The sequence below is a fragment of the Anticarsia gemmatalis genome, chromosome 21, assembly GCF_050436995.1.
Source record: "Anticarsia gemmatalis isolate Benzon Research Colony breed Stoneville strain chromosome 21, ilAntGemm2 primary, whole genome shotgun sequence".
NCBI classification, from domain to species: domain Eukaryota; kingdom Metazoa; phylum Arthropoda; class Insecta; order Lepidoptera; family Erebidae; genus Anticarsia; species Anticarsia gemmatalis.
The window spans coordinates 10,716,362-10,733,927 of record NC_134765.1 but is presented as its reverse complement, the minus strand read 5'-3'; the positions used below and the strand labels follow the sequence as shown (position 1 = coordinate 10,733,927).

Sequence of the window (17,566 nt, the reverse complement as noted above, 5' to 3'; positions counted from 1 at the left end):
TTTTATCATGATAACATTTTAAGCAAAACATTGTTGTACGAGGGCAATGGAAATCGTTTCGAAATTATAATATTTTTTTCATAGGTTAAAAATATAATCATCAAAATTATGCACGTTTCTAAATACCTCATCGGGTTAACAGTTGCTCAAAGGTATACTTTCGTTTAACGTTTGGTTGTGTGTACTCAAATCGTACTAAAAACATCTGCACAAAAACACTAACCCTCTTATTCATGAACACACTATAAACCTATTTTAGTTAAAAAACTACTATAATATGTTTTCTCTTTTTCATTTCGCTAAGTAGAGAAAGAAACAAAACTCGATAGCACATTATAATAAGCGGAAAAGGGCCTTATAACTAACCTGCAAGAACTCTCCCATCTGATCTTTAATATCCTGCTGTGAGGTCGGTAGCTGTATTTCCTTCTTGAGCACTTGTATCCTGTGCTCCAAGGTCTTGATCTCGTTGTGTAGCTGTTCTACGCTGGCTTTAGCTGCCTCCTCCAGGACTCGAGTGTCGTCCGCGAAGTGAATCAGTTCTTTGTTCTTACGTTCCGCTTGCTGTAAGGAAATAGTGTTTTAGTAAAATTAAATTTATAATCATTTGTAATTTAATTGAAGGCATGCAAAGTCCCCATCCCGCACTCGGGATGTCGTGGTGGAATCAGGTCCTGATTCCTCCCTCGTTTGGTAGGAGACCCTTGCCCGGTAGTGGGACAGTAATGGGTTAAAAAACATATAGCCGCCCGCGTTCAGGAAGTTGTTAGTACGTACCATAGCGACGTAGTGCATGAGCGTGACGCCGGGCTTGTTGGCGCGGATGTCGGGCAGCTTGTGCAGCGAGCCCAGGCGCACGCCCGCGTTCAGGAAGTTGTTAGTACGTACCATAGCGACGTAGTGCATGAGCGTGACGCCGGGCTTGTTGGCGCGGATGTCGGGCAGCTTGTGCAGCGAGCCCAGGCGCACGCCCGCGTTCAGGAAGTTGTTAGTACGTACCATAGCGACGTAGTGCATGAGCGTGACGCCGGGCTTGTTGGCGCGGATGTCGGGCAGCTTGTGCAGCGAGCCCAGGCGCACGCCCGCGTTCAGGAAGTTGTTAGTACGTACCATAGCGACGTAGTGCATGAGCGTGACGCCGGGCTTGTTGGCGCGGATGTCGGGCAGCTTGTGCAGCGAGCCCAGGCGCACGCCCGCGTTCAGGAAGTTGTTAGTACGTACCATAGCGACGTAGTGCATGAGCGTGACGCCGGGCTTGTTGGCGCGGATGTCGGGCAGCTTGTGCAGCGAGCCCAGGCGCACGCCCGCGTTCAGGAAGTTGTTAGTACGTACCATAGCGACGTAGTGCATGAGCGTGACGCCGGGCTTGTTGGCGCGGATGTCGGGCAGCTTGTGCAGCGAGCCCAGGCGCACGCCCGCGTTCAGGAAGTTGTTAGTACGTACCATAGCGACGTAGTGCATGAGCGTGACGCCGGGCTTGTTGGCGCGGATGTCGGGCAGCTTGTGCAGCGAGCCCAGGCGCACGCCCGCGTTCAGGAAGTTGTTAGTACGTACCATAGCGACGTAGTGCATGAGCGTGACGCCGGGCTTGTTGGCGCGGATGTCGGGCAGCTTGTGCAGCGAGCCCAGGCGCACGCCCGCGTTCAGGAAGTTGTTAGTACGTACCATAGCGACGTAGTGCATGAGCGTGACGCCGGGCTTGTTGGCGCGGATGTCGGGCAGCTTGTGCAGCGAGCCCAGGCGCACGCCCGCCGCGCCGCCCGCGTAGCCGCCCGCGTTCAGGAAGTTGCCCGCGATCAGCGCCAGGTACAGCACCTCCTGGAGACAACAGGAAACGGTTCATATCTGTACTTCTTCTTCTTATCGTATGGTTAGTGGTCAACCTTTTTTTTAACGTGGCTAATGTTTTAAGCATACGCCTGCACTCTGAGTTGAGTGCAGGGTTACGTGGGGCTCTTCCGCCAGAAGGGCGGGCATACACTAAAACGCCACATGTATCCTCACGGCCGCTTGTGGCGGCGTGCGGCGGGATAACTGCCGAAGCATGTACCGCAAGCCGCACGCCACGCGGTTGCCCCAATTTAGGGGTCCTTCACAGAGGCTGCCTAAAGCACCTCATTACCTAAATGCCGATGGGCCGGACACAATAACCCATCGGCAACCCTCGAGAGAACCTATTTAACTGGGCGGCAGTATCCCCGTAGCCGCCGCCCAAGGTAAGGTGGGATGCGCCGATTGTGCGCCAGACTCCGGCGAATGGTTAGTAGTCAACCTAGTGTCAAAGTTGTTCAAGCGGCCCGAGAGGCCTTTGACATGGCTTAACGACTGTTATCTTGATAGATATCAACCGGGACCGACTTTAACGTGCCCTCCGAAGTCAGAGACAAATACCACTATGCGGTCACCCGTCTATAGAATGACCGCGCCAACGGTTGCTTAACCTACAGATCGTTTACCGACCTGTGAGCGCAACTGGCTATGGGCGATATCTGCACTTGGGAGGAGTCACATCAACGGCATAGATGTAGGAAGTGCCCTTTCTTTAAAATGTCGTTGTATGAGGGACTGATTATGCCGTGATTGTCTTCAGATCGACGAGACGAAACGTGAAATAATATAGTTTAAAAAAAATTAAACACAAGTTTAAAGTACGTTGATTTTTGCCTATTAAGCGTCTTTTTAACGTTATCTAATAGAATTGTTTTTTTTTCAAACAACTCCCGCAATAAAAATTGCTTTTGTGTCGCGGGGACTTACTATCAACATACAAACACACACAAAGTACAACCAGACACGAAACAATGATTAAATTTGTAGGTCGCACAAATAATTATTGTACGTGGGAATCGAACCCACAACCTCCATGTGTAATGGTAGAAGCGTGGTGACCTAAACCACTGCGCCACGGAGGCGGTCAAAATTGTACGTTATTTAATATTTTCCTTAAGCAAATAGTTAATTTTTAATATATCCAGATACAGTACAGTCAACCTGGTTTATCTTAGTTTTGCAAACTTTTATCAATTATGTTGGTTTCATATGAAAAAATAATCGAAACTAGTTGAAATTCCCACTGTCAATGTTACCCAAATGATTCAAAGTTATCCAAATTGACCTAAGGTAGCACACAAAATAATAATTAAAACTTCAAATAATGTATGTTACCTGTAATGCTCTGGAAGACATGAGGTCGTCTCCAGCCACGAGTATAGCGTTGATAGCACTCTCCAAGTAGCCGGTCGTAGACCCCCACTCCTCCTTCAATAACATGCACTCGATACGCAGTTTGTAACTGAAAGTAAATACACAAATATAGTATTCATATTAATATTTAGTTTAGTCTATTGTAATTTCTCGCCATTTACTCGATACCTGTTACTAGTCAATGAAAATCAATTAGCTGTAGTCGGTAATATTAGGTCGGGGAAAAAGATTTTTCGCATTATAGTATACATGTATGAACTTGTAATAAAATCTTTTCTCTACACAAAAAAGCTCGATATTTGGATACCTCACGAGCTCACTGAAAGAAACCTAATAAACCGTGTACTCATTCGTGATTCTTGAAGCCAAAGAGATTTTATTACAAGTTCACAAGAAAAGACTTTATCCCCGACCTAATATTTTTTTCCAAATACTACATAAAACAAGATTTTTATTTCACCCCCTATAATATAAAGTGTTTTAACGACTGCATAATCTAAAATTTGTAATCCCTCATTACTTACTTAGGCAATTGTATAAGTTGCAACAGAAACTTCTCAGCGGTGCCCAGTTTAGTGACGTCACCAGTGAATGCCTTCAACATTTCACACTCATCAATCTCAGGTAAGATCTTCAGAAGACCTCTCAGCTTCTCCGTGCCGATGTCATCGTGCGAACCCTCGCGGATTAACTGGATAATATCCTCGTTTGAACTGAAAATAATATATAGCTACGTAAAATCATGTCTTCATTATAAATGTAGGTAGGCAGAGAAAATAGGAAGTAATGTTATGTCACAATAATCCATACTTCCATACTAATATTATAAATGCGAAAGTAACTCTGTCTGTCTGTTACTCAATCACGCCTAAACTACTGAACCAATTTGCATGGAATTTGGTATGGAGATATTTTGATACCCGAGAAAGGACATAGGCTACTTTTTACACCGGGAAAATGACGCATTTCTATGGGAAAATTCAGATGGTGGACGAAGTCGCGGGTAAAAGCTAGTTTACATATATAAAAATCACGCCTTCTCTTATAGATCAGGGGTTCCTAAAATTTCTTTGTCCGGGACCACTTTTATATTATTCTTGTTAGCAGGGACCACCATGTAAGTATATTAAAAATAAAATTTAATAATCCTGAAAATTTATAAAATCATTCGCGGACCATATTTTGACTTCCGCGGACTTGTGGTTGGGAACCACTGTTATAGATGAAGGTAGGCCAAAAAAAGTTTTATGTCATAGTTAACTATAGTACTGAAAATCAGGGTGTTTGGTTTAATTTATGTATAGAGGTCAAGGTCATTTAGTTGTCGACCCTGACCTTGAAATTAATGACAAGTTAAGTACTTAGATTAACTGGTTTGATTTTGGAATTCATGCGTTTTGTGAAACTATATACTTAGCCCGTGTGGTGGACTTAAGGCTTACCTAACCCTTCCTTCTTTCGAGAAGAGACCCTTGCCCAGCAGTGGGGTATTCACGAGCTTCTTTATAAATTTATTTAACTTATTTTATCTATTATCGTATTACACTATCCTTAAAGTTTCTATGCTTTCTTTTCTAAATGTTCGTGAAATGTATATTATTGTTTCCTCACCTGCGGAACTGTTTCAAGAATATATTGACGTTGAGACTTCTCTTGCCGTCCAGCAGCGTGATCTCGGAGGACTCCTTCCTCGGCTTCCTCTCGCCTGAACTGTCGCAGATGGGACTCCGACCTAAGCGAGGGGAAGATCCTGCTGATCCTGTCGGCTGGATCTGGAAATAAAGGAAGAATTATTACATGTTTCTTCTGCCATTTATTGACCCTTGTTTTCGCGCGTTTGTTTCGGTATCTAGAGTGGAATACTAGCTTTTTCTAAACGATTGCAACATTATAATAACTAAAAGAAGATATTCGATATTCTAATAACACACAATTATAAGGCAGTGTCTTCTCTAGTTTCTTTCATGGCATCTTGGTGTAATTTAAACCAAGCATCTTCGTTTTAAGAAAAAAACCTCACCAAGATATTAATCGTTTTATTGGCGGAGTATGGCACGGGACAGACAAGTTTGGAAGGAAAAACGGATAGGCCTTTGCCAAGCATTGGGACATAATATATAAAGGTCTTAAAATAACGTTTTATGGCCAATTATTAATCAAAATGAAGGGTGTATTAAACTTACTTGTTGACAGAATAATCCCTCAATCTCGGTCCAGTCGAGTTCAGCTTTCGGTGAGTGTTTGTGACTAGATGCCACTAGTGACCAGATGTTGTTTTGACCAATGACCTGAAATTAATTGGGTATTTATTTCTATATTCGCCTGAAAATTTGTATATACCTTCAAGAACTGTTTTAAAGAACCGACAGGTATGCAAGGTATCAATCTCGATGTTTTTCTTCACCGTTGGAATAAGTCATCATTATTTCTAATACACACATAACTTCGAAAAGTCATTGGTGTGTTGCCTCGGGTTCGAACCTGCAGTTACTTGGGTCGGATATAATCTAATTGGTTAAAATACTATCACTTGACTCCCTACCTTCCGAGCTATTAGGGTAATAGATAAAAATATTTAAAAAATCTATATTATCGCATCCCGTCTCTATTTTTTTTAAATGTACTGAACAAGTATAATATATCTGGTTATAATTGCCTTCTGCTCACCTTATTATTAGGAATCTTATTCCAGTTGATGGTCTTCATCTTAGTCTTGGGTATGGGGGTTTCCTGTTGCGGCAGCTTGACGTCCAAGACTGGCGCTGGCGGGGCGGGGCAGGGGGCTGAGGGGGGAGGCGGGACGGGCGGCGGGGGAGGACCGCACGGGGGAGGGGGAGGCAGCATTGGAGCTGGCGGTGGGGGTATACCTGGAACAAGAAATTATGATTAAGTTAGTTATTTTCTTTGTTTTTTAGTGCACGTCTTAGGAGAATACTATCTATATTATAATGTATACAGTTATGTACCATTTTGTTTTTGTTTCGTTCACTTCTGTTAAAATAATTTTATATTGTAGATACAAACAATGTCAGGAATAATTAGCCAGTCAGTATCTGCATCGAAAATTAACCTGATAGGAACGCAACACGTTCAAACGAAATCTTCTACTAGAAAACTTAGTTCCTTTAGATCACACTAGGGGCGTTGATCAGTTATCCAAACAAATCCCTATAGAGCCACTCAAAAATGGCTGGTTGAATAACGTATCGCGTAAATACTACGAAGAATACAGAGGGTTTATACTTACATGGTGGTGGAGGGGGAGGCATGGCGGCCATGACAGGCGGTGGTGGCGGCGGGGGAGGGGACAGCGCTCGCTGCAGGCTCTGCTTCCTGCCTCCAGCTGAGATGTCTCTGTGCTGACATGTGCAGCCGACCTTCGCCTGCAAGTATATATTTTGAAGTTTATTCATTGTACTTCTTAGTCTACCTATTTATTACATTATACTGCCAAAACGCGACGTTAATATTTAAAGTTAATAATCAATAATTAAGTTTTGGGTATGAACAAATTACGATCAAGCAAAACTCCGAAAATAAGACAAAATCTGCTATCTCTAGCACGACTTAGGAATCGAAACTAGAATAATCGCCAACTAAATATACTGCTCCAGTAATCAAAACAGAATTTTCTTTAATACAATAATGCTTGGTTTAAACCTTGACTTTAAAACCAGGCTTTGTACAAACTCTCGCATTATTCTAATCATTAGAAACACCAGGAATCTTTTCCAAGATTTGGAAAAAAGACCTTTTACATAATTCTCCCCTTACCTGAACACTTGGAGCTCTGAGCAGTTTAGCAGCATCTTCTCTGGACTCGAGCAATGTGGCTCTATGAACGAGGGTCTCTGCTGTGTCCCACACGATGTCACTCACTGGTTCCTTAGGGTCTATCCTCAGCAGGTGCTGGAGTATACTGAGGAACGGGATCTCTTGAGGAGTGTCAGCCACCTGCGAAAAAGGTAGATGTTTTTGAGATATGGTGATTAAATACTAGACAACGTAACCATCGTTATTTCGTGATGAGGTAAATGTGCGGTAGTTTAATGTTGGTTTCAAAAAGATACGGCTCAATAACTTCATTTTTAAGATTTATATGGTTTGCTAGTATACCAGTTAGGTAACTTTAATTGGAAATACACTATGCTGACTTAATGTTTTGTGCAAAATGTGTCAGTAATAAAAGAAAAAGATTGACAAGGTTTGACACAATATACAAAACAGTTATTAAAAAAAGATTAATAAAAATCGTTGAAATAGTCTTCAGTATTTAAATAGACATTTAGGCTTAACCATATGGACTCACCTGTTTTAATATCGCATAGAAGACATCAAGGTGTGAGTTAAGGTTGATGCCTCCAGGACCCTGAGCTTCGTCACTCTCACGCTGTTCCTCAAACACATCCAGCTGCACGCCCAGGTCCGGCTGACTGGCTGCTTCATGTCTAGAAAGAATAAAAGTAAATTAATAAAAAATGTACTAAAATGATTAATTATACTAGGGATAGTAGTTTTTTAACAACTTGGCTTTTGATTACAGCTCTGCTAGTGTCTACTTACGTTTTTTTAAGTAGTGTATTGTAATGGTTTTAATTTCTCAATAGCATAATCTATCGTTTAGCCAAAAGACACATACATGGGTACAGGTTTTGAATCATAAAGGCGTAAATACAATAGTTACTTTATGGATAGTTTACTGAAATAAAGCAACCTGTATTTTTGTATGCATATTACGATATCGAATTTGAATACAAAAAATCATTTGACTATTTTACAAAGTTAAGTCTAAGATAATATTATTTTAGATGTAAAATAGGCCGTTAGAGAGCTCCCGCGCAATCTCAAGTTTATACACTAAAGTATTGTTAATCAAAACAAAGTCTTTCTTTCAATACAAACATAATCTTGCATAAGTATATTCAACAACCGGTTGCTCGAGGGTTTAGTCACATTTTCCACTGGTAATAACTTAACGAGTGCAAGATTATAAGTTGTTAGTCCATATTTGGAGCGGGCCAAGCGATGCGCCCACGCAAAGGGGCCTTTTTCAATGTTTTCCAACTACACTACTGTGAGCCAGTGTGTTGTTTTGACGGTGTTTGGGGCCCTGGCGGCTGAGTAAAAAGAAAGATTGTTAAAATCCTGTCTTTAAGATCAAGACCTACATGGGTGACCAATATAAAAAAACGAATGGTTTTGAAATAGTACCCTATTCGATCTTTTCAAATAGTCAATAGTCAACGTAGAGATTAAGTCGTATAAGTTGTCTAAAGACATCAAATATCTCGACAATTGTTTGCCAAGAAAATAGGTGTTATTGTATTGATGTTATTTTCCTTACTATATATAGCGGCCTTTTTCACATGACGGTAGGCAGAGACAAAAGAACGTCACTTGGTACAATCCTTACAAACTTATCTTGCTTCATTCACATCCATACATCTTGTTATACAAAACCGATAACGGACACTAGATTTGATTTGTTTCAAATGAAGTTAATGCTTTGTACACACAGTTCTTTAGTTTACTAAACTACTTTGATTGTATGGTGCTTTAATTCACACATTTAACCATGGTCCTTGGTTCACACAGACCCATTTAATAAATAAAAAACAGCCCTCAAGAAGCAGGTAGTCGAATAAAATGAATGAATGGTATTATTAGTGTATCAAGTTACAAAACTTTTTGGGATGAGATGTAATATCATCCACGAGTATTATTGAGTTAATTATAGTCTCTTAATTTGGAAGTAATTAAATACTTGATTACTTAATATGTAAACAGGAAATAAAGCGAAACATCTGCGACGCTTTGGAGTTAAAAACAAATTAATTTTGTTTAATAAGCCTATGGAATAAATGAGATTCTATTAATTTAATTATGTTTTCTACATTGGTGCTAATTTCTGTCGTAAAGCATTAGAAACGTTATTTACGAAATGACAATTTGAACAACTTTTTTGAATGTTGGCTAAAATCTGTCTAATATGCTTTTGTGGCCTAGAATTCAACCAATTTTGATTAAATTAACCGCAGAGATATACTCCAACGATTTAGTAGAGAAAGATGCAGAGTTTCTTGCCAGCTCTTCTCATTGGCCCTACCTGCCAAACTGGCGGTAAATTCACTCTCTGTATATTGACTATCATAAGTGTCAGCATTTGATTTAAATGAATAAATGATTTGATTTTGATTTGAGTTTGAGGCAGTTGGATGTATACAAAATTCGAAATTAAAAACATCAGTGACCCATAGGCTAATACAGTTGTTTGTCAGTTACTTTATTTCGAAAATACATCGAATTGTTAATTTTTATTTCAATTAATCATGCATGCCAAGGCTCTCTTATAAGTTGTAAAACCTACGCTAATAGTTTCGAAATCAACCCCTAAAAGAGGATGAAACTTTATTTTCATAACGTGTACACCTGTATAAGTGCCGTCAAACCACTTGAACAATTTGTCTGCATTATAATGAACGATTTTTAAGTCCACTTGCAAAGAATTGCAGGGCGCGACGTCGAGGACTACTGCGCTTCGATCACTCGATTGTTAGAACAGTCAAACAAGAGTCCTCTGCACTGTGCCTACGTTCAGTTTGCTTTATTAGCTTTATTAAATACCTGCTTATGTTTAAGTTGTTTGACGACACCTATATAATAACATTTAACTTTTTGTATGTGTTCTGTTCTAAAGCACAGTGTCTCAAAGTGCTTTAGTTTAAATAAGACACATAACACATGCCGTTTTTGTGGTTATTCGTGATTAATACTATATTATTAAGGACATTTTATTTTCGGTACGTTATTTAATGTATCTGTTTAAGTATAAAAACATATGGTTAGAGTAATTACGAAATTGGGGTAAAATTGTTATGTAAAATAACAATAAATGCAAAATTGGACTGCCCGAGTCTTTTGGCTTAGAAAAAAGTGTTTGTAAGTTTTTAGTTATTTAAATATAGTGAATTGAGTTTAAGAGACGACGAAGAACTCTTATTATGTCGAAGCAATATAACTTCATAAATTTCGGATATGTATAACAAAAATCTGTTTACAGACATCTGTTCTTGATTACATTGTTTCGTTTCGAATGGGAATCGAACTCACATTAGCCAAACTTTTTGAAATATAACGCTATTAAGATATAATGCAAACGATGCACTTGGGCTATTATTCTTTAGAGCACATAATATCAAATAAATACCTATATATTCTGTCTCAAAAAAAATTTACTATCTAAATTAGCGCCAACAAAAAACGAACTACTGTTTTACAACCAATATCCGGTACATAAAGCAAAATTGCTCAATTCTTAAAACACACATCATTAGTTTATTACTAAATAAAGAGACTAGACTAAAAACTAAATAGTATAATTATATTTAAGTCTACTATTACACGGTTTGATCGAACGTTGTAGACAAAAAAACTTTGATAAAAAGTATGGATGGAGGTGGACTATAATTTACTAGATAAAGCCCGCGGCTTTTGTCAATCTTGAGGGCAGTAATCTTTACAGTTTTAGAACCGAAAATAAAATATTTTTTATATAATAATGTTAGTTTTACAAGACCAAAACATAGCAAATAATAATACGAATTTATTTCAAATGAAGCACCGCTGTCTTTTCACGTAAAAACAAGTAACTTGGGTAAGTAAACAAGTAGTTAGTTGAGTAATAGAGTCATATTTTTGCCTATATCTTACTCTGTAGCGCGATTCTCTATTATCGAAACCATCGAACATCGAGAGTTTGACATTTAAGATGCAAAAATAGTTTCTCCGACGTCCACTAGAGGCGCTGATTATATTTTCATACAATATTTTTTGGTAGCTTGCCGTTTGTCGATACTCGATAGTAGTAGAGAATCGGTCTACTGTCTAAATAATTTAAATGACTTTGAAGTAGTTTATAGCTAATACCAATCAAAATCTATCATTTTCAAACAATTAGGCAAACAATAAACAAATAAACATACTTTTTAACAGCAAAACAGACAGACCTAAACATATAAGTAACATATATATATGTAACTATATACGCTTGATATATAATTTATAGTTAGACAAGTAATGATAATGTCTGTAGTATATAATTTATTAGTTGTCGTCTGTCGGCTAGTTCGTTGATCACATATAACATCTGTGTGGCCTGAGAGTTAATTACTGTGTCGAAAATGGTTAGTAGCATACTGTTTCTGTTTCATTGTCTTAATTTAGTTTCTAAGTATGTTTGTACAAAGTTTTTATTTTACTAATGGCTTCGTTTTATATCGTAGATACTTATGATAAGTGTTCTACCTTATTGTTGTAGTTGTTCAAGCCGCTTGAAAGGTTTCTGGCGTAGTTATGCGCCTATAATCTTAAATCAGATTTTGGTTATTGTCTACATTTTCATTGCATTTGGTATAGTCGGTTCGATTCCTAATTTTGTTTGAAGAAGGTGGTTCAAGGTCTGGTTATTAAGATGTGTGTTTAGTCGCTCGTGCGTAGTTAAACAATAATTAAATTAAAAATTATCTCTGCGCAACCCTAAGGTAGACTGGCAGAAAATGCCCCTGCCATTAAGTCCGCCTTTATACAAAGTTGTATATTAAGTTTTAAATAAATAAACATTTTTTATATAAATATCTAAGACGTTACTATTTCGGTAAACAAATCGAAGGATCTTAATTAACCTATGCTATTACATTTATTATATTACTTAAAGCAGATAGTACTTGTATTAAGTTTTTTAAATCTTACCTTAAATTGTTCAATGTTGGTAGCAGTCCAAGTCCTGAAAATAAACAGTTTTATCAAAACGTAAACGTAAACGTAAACGTAACGTAACGTCACACTAGTGACTGATAATAACAGGTAAATAAGTGTTGTAAATAGTAATAAATACTTATAATATTGATTACATAGTAGCTATTTGTGAATGGGAGATTAGAGTGAAACGTGAATCCGGTTGTGGGCACACGGTAGTGCACGGGCCAAGTGTAAATGATGACGAAATAAAATTAATAGGCTTATTACTTTTACTTTAATTTTAATAAAAACTGTAGAATCATTAAATCCAAGTTTACAATATATTAATTTATAATTTTGCTTTGCTTGACATATTAAGCTCACTCGAAAAACTAATCTTAGTTGACGACTTTTTTCTTTGTAGAACTCAGCATTCCAAAAAAAAAAACAGTTTTTAAATCTGTTACTTTATGATTGCTTCTAATCTACAGAAGAAATTAAGCAGTAAAAAGCTTAATTACGTATCACGGGCAACTGTTTCTAATAACCACAACAAAACTTATAACCCTAAAAATATACGTACCAATAAACTCATTCCTGACCCGTATCCTATCAGGCAGTCGCGGCGCGGAGATGATGAGACAGTTGATGAAGGCCACCAGTGCCGTCTTGTAGTCCGTCGTACTCGCATTCTTCAGCTCTTCCACCACCACGGTCAAGCGGTAACGCTCGTTCTTTAATGTCTGGAAGACAAAGATTTTTGGTAAAAATATGCCCATTATTACAGCTTAGTTGTGTTATAATTTTCCTATATGCTAACCCTCTTATTCATAAACACACTATAAACCCGTTTTAGTTAAAAAGCTACTATAATATATTTTCTCTTTTTCATTTCGCTAAGGAGTGAAAGAAACAAAACACTTTATAAGCCTTTTCATATATTTTATGAATAAGATAAGAGGGTTAGACTATTCTATTACTGGTTATTTACGGATTTTGACTACTTATGCAAGGAAATTATAGTAGTTAGTGTGATTGTGAAATAAGTCAAGAAACATTTAATATTTGCTTTTCATAGGGACTAAATAAATCTCTAGTAGTTTTCTAACCATGGCTCCTATAAGACACGATGATTATGATTTTTGGTCCAAGTTATAACTCAAATTGTCGCTTACCTTATACCGCTCAAGAGTATCGACCGCCCTGGCGTAGCCATCAGCATTGTACACACACAACGCTGACAAAAGCTCGAACACCTGATATAGAACATTCATTTAAATAATATGAAACATTAGAGGCACTATTATGAATTTTATGAAGGACAGATTTTTTATAGATTTTACATTGTTTGTTTTATTTAATTTAGACAGCCACATTGGCGCAGTAGTTAAGGTTGTCGGCACGCATTGCATTGAGAGGTCGTGCGTTCGATTCCCACACTGAACAAATATTTGTGCAATCTACAAAGGTTGTAGATTCTTAGTGCGGGAGTTGTCTTTTAGTAAAAACTTACCTGTTTCTTAACAGGCGGAGCGGGCGAGGTGAGCGCCGCGGCGAGCTTGCCCGTGTACTCGGCATGTTCTACGATGTAGTCCAGGCCCACGCGGCTCTCCATCGCCGATCTGTCGACAACAACAACACGAACAGTTTAGTTACAGAACAGAACAGTGAAAGAACTTGGCTCTAAGTCACAGCCGAGTGCCCAACCGTTATTAATAATTAATTTATGTATATTTTTTAAAATGATGTATTTTTTTTCAACCGTGCAATATCCTGATTGACCAATAGCATGATTTTAGTTCCAGGCAGCCTGCGATCACTGCCAGTGTAACCTACGCCAAAACGTCGGGTATTTTAAGGTAAAATGTGTGTCAGCGTTAATTCCCGTATTCTATTGAGAAATGACAAATAGCAGTTTTATACCGTTTTTTTCTTTTCTTGAATAATATATTTCTTTTAAGACACCTTAACTAAACACAAAAATGTATTACTCATAGTCAAGTAAAGGCTTTGCACTACTTCATAAACCGATACGGGTTAGCTCACGCTATTTCATTACACCGTCAAAACTAGTAATTACATCTGACTGCAACTGATATTTCTACTAACAAGACGTTTAGTTAAACATTTTAATTAATCTTTATCTGTTGCGTTAAAAAAAAACAGGCTTTATAACCGATATTGGCAATAAAGTAATTGATAATTTCAACATCTCGTTGGAGATAAGCATCGCAATCTACAGGGTGTTTTAAATATGCAAAATAATTCTATAGTACGACAACTTAGTATAGAGCACTAACATGTACCATTCATCTAGATTTTTATTGTAAATTCGGCCCCTTATTACACTTACACACTACACACCCTTAATACATTACTGTATCAAATATTAAAATGTCAGCTGTATAAGAATACGAGTCACTGAATTTCTCTCTCTCACATCGTATGGTTAGTGGTCAACCTAGTGTCAAAGTTGTTCAAGCCGCCCGAAGGCCTTTGACGTGGCTTAACGACTGTTATATTAATTGACAACAACCGAGACCGACTTTTTACGTGCCCTCCGAAGCACGAAGCTCCGTCTATGGAATGACCGCGCCAAGGTTTGCTTAATCCACAGATCGTTTACCGACCGGTGAGCGCAACTGGCTGGCGCCTCGAGTGGCTCTATGCAAAGTTGTCAGACTATAAGTTACAACATAACTTAGATATGCTATGTAAATTACTTGAGGCCCCCGGCTTCGCTTACTATGTTGGCTAAGTGCAGTATTCGCATATCTTAATTTTTGATAAATTAGTTGTAAGATTCTTTTGAATTAATTATGTGGGTGTTTAAATAATATTTGCTTCAAGGTTAAATACTAATTTTAGAATTCCGTTTTGACTTTACTTTCTAGTTACAATCAGAGACGTTGCAGCCCGGGTTAGATTTTCAAGTTAAGAATAAAATAGAATTTTGTAACTTAACCAACATTACTTAAAATAAAATTATGCAACGGGTCGCGGATTATCTTTTTGGTTAAAACTTAGTTTTCTGGATAACTGTAAACTCAGTTTAGAATACTTCGCATTAAAATATGAACCCAGTAGTAACATAATATATATAAATTATTATTATTTATAATTATTTTCTGGGTACGTTACCAGTCGACGATGGTGAGGAGAAATTCTACGACGCGTGACGCACTCCTTTTGTATCCATATTTTATATTGTAAATATATTGTATAATTGTAAATATTTTGTATTTTTTAAATTATTTCTAGTTTAGTTTAGTTGTTAAAAGTTATTTATAGTTAAGTTTTATTCTTATAAATTTCTGTACCATTGCAAATATATATATAAAAAATACTAATCTGTCCCATTGCTAGACAAGGATTTATTCCCGGAATGACTGAAGGGATTAAAGCTTTATCATCACGTTGAACAAGTGCGTGGAAATTACATTCCTTCAAGAGCTGTTTTATATACTCTTAGGCATGCAAGATTACCTCACGCTATTTTTCCTCATTTATGATTTCCTATATTTTGTAGTAAGTGGTCAATCTTGTGTCAAAGTTCAAGCCTGTGACTTGTTTTACCGATAGTTAAGGAATTCTTTAATTATTAAAATTTAATAACTTTTGCGCTTTTTATTTACATATCAGTTAAACAGTGTGTAATGGTCAAAGGTTAATTTGAACTGACTTTAATTTAGTTACTGTGAGTCAATACAAAAGTAATTCAATTTATTACAGATGGATAGTAATTTAAACCTAGCAGTTTTTATTCGCCGTAAATATCAGCAACGTGTTAAGTGTATTTCTTATTTTATTTCTAGAACTAGGAATTTAGTTGTCTAGTTTAAGACTTCTTTAAACTACTCATTATGAACTTAAGAAAGAAATCAATTACTATTTGCATTACTGGATACTAGTCTTAGAAGAAGTTAAACATCTGTAATTAAAGTATTTTGTATTATTTGGGTTTTTTTTTCAAAACGATAACTGCCGCCCTAAGAATTGCTGTTTTGGCAAAGGGACTTTTACAGACATACAAAGAACGGATATAAATTACAACCATTGTTACAACCAATTGTTCATATTAAAAAAAAATGGGTTATATTTTGACCATTAATAACATTATCTACATTCTATACAAAATACTAAGAATGAGGAAAACATTAAGAGTTATATAAGTGTCTAAACCACATAATTTAGGTTAAGGCTATCCACCACATTGACAGCATTGAGCCTTCGAGAACATTTTACATAGAGCCCGTATACCTAATGTCGTTAACCTATCGATTTAATTCAAATTTATTCTAACGCCTGCTAGGACTACTCTATAAAAAGTCGCGGGAAAAACCAACGAAATTATTATTGAAATCCGTTAAGAATTTTTGAATAAAACGGTCTATATGCTCGCAAATGTCATGTGTGGTGAAGTAAATATATAACAGTTCACACAAAGTATCCTTATTACCAATGTTCTACAGACGATACAATCCGGTACCGAGAGTTTAAACATTAAAAATGTACTTTATAAATTGTTTCTACGACACCTGATAAAGGCGCTGATTGGATTCTCATGCTAAATTCGATAGCCGGATGTCGACAGTCTACAGTAGAAGAAATCGCCTGTCTAATGCCTGAATATTTTTCACCATAAAGCGTGTAACTAAGCGATTAGCGTAGTAAGAAAGTCATATCTACGCTACGTTTACTGTGTGGGGGCTGTATTTAGTTTCGAATCTTCTGTTCATAAGATTACATCAGCAGCGCAATTTTTCTCTGCAGTCGGTACTGTCCAGTATCGAGAATTTGACATTTAAAATGTACTGCTAAAATAGTTCCTACGGAGCCCGTTAGAAGCGCTGATCAGAAATTCATGCAGAATTTCTCGATAGCTAGCCGATTGAAGGCAGTCGACTTTAAGCGCTATTGAATAGATTAACTACCGCTAAATGTACCTACCTCAGAAACCGAGGGTTAGTGGTTTCTAGGACTTAACAAAGTTCTTTATGGCACAAAACTTAGTACCTATTGAAGTATCTGTTAAACGTTAAATAAGTAAATTGCTTAGAGATTGTAACGTCTCCGCATGGGAAAGATGTTATGTATGTATAATAAATTGACACGTAACGAATCTATTACTTAATATTTATATGAAGCAAGTTCATTAAGGATTTCGTTGAATTGAGACATAAATTGAGCGTAACTTAACGTGTTTTATTACAATTTGTGGTTAGATTCCTAGATTTTAAAACTACGTCCTATATGTGGTAATGGTTATTTGAAAGTGTATTAAATATTCCTGCATATTGAAGTTGGTTTGATAGATTTAAAGACGTTTTCAATAACTAGTCTGCTGTTATAGATAGATGAAGTATCGGTAGACTTCACGAAAATATTAAAGTTTCTAATCACACACTTCATCAAGTGAGGTAGATTTTAAATAATTTTCTATAAAACTAGTAGAAATCTTATAAAACTTGTAGACCCGAAACCACTAGTGGCTATGTTAAAAAAGCGAAAGTAATTCTATCTATCTTTTAAGTCACCCGCTAGCTTCGCTTTCCCGGCTTAACGGCTTAGCATATAGGTACAATCAGACGGGATGATAGTTAGCATCCTGGGAAAGGACATCAGC

General features: G+C 37.3%; 1 protein-coding gene across 4 annotated transcripts in view; it reads right to left on the bottom strand.

Moving 5' to 3' along the window:
- The window catches only part of form3 (FH2 domain-containing protein formin 3), a 120,079-nt gene that overhangs the window by 6,013 nt on the left and 96,500 nt on the right, over positions 1-17,566 (bottom strand). For all 4 annotated transcript variants that reach the window (XM_076128259.1, XM_076128261.1, XM_076128260.1 and 1 more), the window contains 14 exons: positions 13,454-13,562; positions 13,116-13,196; positions 12,524-12,683; positions 11,953-11,986; positions 7,514-7,652; positions 6,979-7,158; positions 6,452-6,587; positions 5,872-6,071; positions 5,388-5,492; positions 4,816-4,976; positions 3,729-3,917; positions 3,166-3,292; positions 778-1,818; positions 367-564 (listed from right to left, as the gene is read on the bottom strand). In XM_076128259.1, the coding sequence (XP_075984374.1) occupies positions 367-564; positions 778-1,818; positions 3,166-3,292; positions 3,729-3,917; positions 4,816-4,976; positions 5,388-5,492; positions 5,872-6,071; positions 6,452-6,587; positions 6,979-7,158; positions 7,514-7,652; positions 11,953-11,986; positions 12,524-12,683; positions 13,116-13,196; positions 13,454-13,555 (2,853 nt within the window). In that variant the 5' untranslated portion in view covers positions 13,556-13,562. The remainder of the gene's footprint in view (positions 1-366; positions 565-777; positions 1,819-3,165; positions 3,293-3,728; positions 3,918-4,815; positions 4,977-5,387; positions 5,493-5,871; positions 6,072-6,451; positions 6,588-6,978; positions 7,159-7,513; positions 7,653-11,952; positions 11,987-12,523; positions 12,684-13,115; positions 13,197-13,453; positions 13,563-17,566) is intronic.